We start from the raw sequence: 3947 nt of genomic DNA on the forward strand, positions 1-3947 counted from the left end.
CTCCGCTCCGTACACCTCGTACACACATGGCTCCGCTCCGTACACCTCGTACACACAGGGCTCCGCTCCGTACACCTCGTACACACATGGCTCCGCTCCGTACACCTCGTACACACAGGGCTCCGCTCCGTACACCTCGTACACACATGGCTCCGCTCCGTACACCTCGTACACACACGGCTCCGCTCCGTACACCTCGTACACACACGGCTTTTCTACATCCACCCTGTAAACCCCTCTTGACCCCACACATAAACTTCAAAGTCCTGCACACACTGAGGCCCCTGATCATGTGACCTGACCCCTGACTCCTCCCCTCCTGTGACCTCATCACAGGTCCTGTGCGCACAGAGCAGCTGTAGAAATCTCCGGCCTCGGGGGTCTCACCAGACTTCGCTCTTTTCTTGCAGGGGCCGCAGTGGATTTCATCCTGGATCCATAGAGCTGAATAGAGGAGCGATGTTCCTTCACTCTGATGGGAATTGATGGTGACGTTTGTCCAACGTCCACGTTACCGAGTAAATCCCCCCAGGACTGCAGCCGGTAAAGACCCCGATATCCACAGGTGTCCCCTCTAATTGGGGGAAAGGGATAGAAAAGCCTCTTATCCCGAGGGGAAACCCTGTACATGGAGACATCGGCCTCAGATCTCTCCTGTCCTGTTCTTCCAGAAAAGCCTCAAACTTCTGTGTGTGACTCAGAGCTGAGATCTAACGGGAGAGAAGATTCCAGTGCGGGGAAGACGGGAAACCTTCATATAGACGGCCGGTGGGGATGGAGGCAGTGACCGACTCTGGCCACATCTGTCTCTAGAGCCGCAGTAGAAGATGAAGATGTCGTCCTCATCATGAAGGAGTTATTTCTCATGTCGCGTGTAATGAATCTCTCCTGCAGTATTGCTAATGCCGATTCCAGTGTCGGTAATGAGACGAGAATTAGCGTTATGGAAGATGAGTCTATGAGGAACGTGTTCAGCTGCCGACTCCGAGGAGGAAACTGCTTGTTGTCTGTGGCCTAAATATATAGGTTTTATTAGTAGATGTCAGGGGAGAAAACTAAACCCTGTAAGATAATAAATCTCCTCATATGTTTCCCTTATTATCTCCAGTAATTGTATTATTACACAGGATTCTTATGATGTTACATCGGATCATCTTCTTCTCATTCAGGTCTCTACAATATCGGATCCTCTCAGTGAAGATCTTCTACAGAAGAGAATTTTCCTGATTTACCCATCAAGGATGGATATGGACAGAGACAAGATGGCGGAGAGGATGTTACACCTCACCCTAGAGATCCTTTTCCGTCTCACTGGAGAGGTGAGAGATTCTGATGACGTCACATTACATCATTATCTATGGGAATAACAGATGGACAGAACTGGAGAGGTGAGGACTCTGGAAATGTCTGTAGTGAGATTTATTACTGTGTCTCTCCATAACCAGGATTACACAGTGGTGAAGAAGACCTCTAGTGATCGCTGTCAGGACCCTGTGTCTGAGGGATGTGGAAGACCCCTGAGCCCAATCACGGGGCCTCCACCTCACCCCCTGATCCATGAGGACATCAATGACCAGAAGATCCTAGAACTCACCTACAAGATGATTGAGAGAGGAGAGACTGCTGGGAATGCTGGGACATTATACAGTAACACTATGAAGGGATTGGGGGGATGACGGTATCATTGTATGTGTCAGGTTCCTATAAGGTGTCAGGATGTCGCTGTCTATTTCTCCATGGAGGAGTGGGAGTATTTAGAAGGACACAGAGATCTGTACAAGAACGTCATAATGGAGGTTCCCCAGCCCCTCACATCACCAGGTAATAGACAGGACTAAATACACACGGCCTATAATTATCTGTATGTAGAGAATGAATTCAGTCCCTGTATGTGTTTCCTCCAGATCTATCCAGTAAGAGGACAACACCAGAGAGATGTCCCCGTCCTCTTCTTCCACAGGACTGTAACCAAGAAGATCCCAGTGCTCCTCAGGATCATCAGGTAGATGGAGAGAAGGTGTCAGGAGATCTCCCCTATGATGTGTAGACGGCTGTGAAGGTCTTGTGCTCAGTCTTGTTTTATCCACCAGTATTATATGTTTTATACTTGTGTAATGAGAGCGGTGGAGATGGCAGGATTAGAGCTGATCATAGATGGGACTTCTCCATCTGTCTGTGACTTTTACAATATTTGTTTCAGGGTGAAGATCTGACCCATATTAATACTACAGAGACATATGTGAGGGGTGATGAGTGGTGTAAAGAGGAGATTCCCACATATGACTACCCAGGTGAGTAGTAACCACTGAATGCAGAGAAGTCACAGATTCCTCTCAGTCACCGGCTGTGGCTGCTTTATCGGTGGTGTAGTCCGGCCGTATTACCATGGTCACCATTTTGCCTCTAGACCACAACATTCTCCTCCACCCAAAACTGTTCAAATGACTTTGGACATCGAAAGCCCTTTTCTATAGAACTTACGACCTGGAGGAACCACCTACCCTCTGGGATTAGGAGACGCTGACCGTTACCTGCCCAGATATGTAACTATAAAGCCAAATGACAGCGTATGTAGAATGTGCTGACAAGATAGAAAATCACTTGATGAAAAATATTATGATTGGCCTATAAGAGAAAGCGGAGGGTAATGATGCTGTTGGCTTCATAGAATCCTGAGATCTAATTTCAGGGCTGAAATCTCATATCCTGAGATCTTGTTACCGAGATCTCCATCTGCGCATGTGCCGCCCCCCGGCAGCCATATTCACAGAGTCCACCACACAGGAGGAAACCACGGACATGCGGGGGGCTCTGGACTTTCACGAAAAGTCAGCAGAATCCCCCCCGCAGCGGCGGACTCTCCAGGCAGCAGCAGCGGCGGACACCCAGAGCAGCGGCAGCAGCATTGGCGGTGGCCACCCTGGGCAGCATCGCCAGGCACCCCAGCAGCACCAAACACTCGCAGCGGGGCACTGCTCATCGGACACCCCCTCATCCCACCCTGCGGCCTGCAGCATCACTCCCCACTCCTGCCTCCTCCAGCAGTGACCCTGGGACCCCGCTTCACCATAGCAGTAAGACGCATGGATTATAAGAAGCGCCACCATGTTATTAAAAAAAAATATTCCTATTTTTCTCCTCAAAATTTGGGGTGTGTCTTATAATCCAGAGTGTCTTATAATCCAAAAAATACCTCCAACATGTTTTTTTATTCTAGTTCTTTTTGTACAGGTTCATTTTGTATGGTAGTCTGATGATTGTGGGATCGGCCTGCCTCACTTATGTGAGTCTGCAACTACCTGGTAGCCTTTAAAATAAGTCTCCATTACCTCTGCCAAATGGCTGAGATCTAAATTTAAGACACCTCAGCTCTGCACTATTATAAAAAGTTCTCTATGAATGTCTAATCTTTCTTCTTGAAACTCATCTGATGGAAAATATTGGCCCTTACGATAGTTTAGATTGCCAAGAACCACCGAGCCCCATACTCTAATTACCCAGAGAGTTTTCACCAGGATAATAGGAAACAAATGCACCTTACAAATTATTCTCCAATGTCTCTTGAATCCAACAATCCCCTATATATGGTTGTACACTACTCTCTGGGCACATGGTAGGGTTAAGAAAGGAAGGAGCGCCATTTAGCTATTCGTACACAGATCTTGATGGAATAGTTTGCAGACACGATGTATTGGGAGCACTGTTAGTGATCACCTGGCAGATCAGAAGATGGCCACCACGAGAAGGCTTGGCTCTATCTACTCTATTTTCCTAGATCCCAGTGATTGCCTTGCGCATCATCCTTTAACCCCTCTTCATGGATCTGGACTTACACAGAGACCCCTAGGCTTGGGCCATGGTGTTACCTGCTATTCTGTGGAGCGAGATGGTAAGAAGAATAGTCAGGTAGTTGGTCATAACCAGGAGGGCAGAGAAAGTACAAAATC

The 3947-nt window shown here is 47.9% G+C and overlaps 1 protein-coding gene across 1 annotated transcript; it reads left to right on the plus strand.

Annotated features, from left to right (window-relative positions):
- The first annotated feature begins 1037 nt into the window (after nt 1-1037).
- Nucleotides 1038-1676, plus strand: LOC141077547 (oocyte zinc finger protein XlCOF29-like). Its single transcript, XM_073564549.1, has 2 exons — nt 1038-1319; nt 1446-1676. The coding sequence occupies exons 1-2, from the start codon at nt 1242-1244 to the stop codon at nt 1674-1676; spliced, it is 309 nt and encodes a 102-aa protein (XP_073420650.1). The 5' UTR covers nt 1038-1241.
- Nucleotides 1677-3947: the final 2271 nt, after the last annotated feature.

The sequence above is a fragment of the Dendrobates tinctorius genome, unplaced genomic scaffold (genome assembly GCF_039654945.1).
Source record: "Dendrobates tinctorius isolate UK_male_01 unplaced genomic scaffold, ASM3965494v1 ptg000456l, whole genome shotgun sequence".
NCBI classification, from domain to species: Eukaryota; Metazoa; Chordata; class Amphibia; order Anura; family Dendrobatidae; genus Dendrobates; species Dendrobates tinctorius.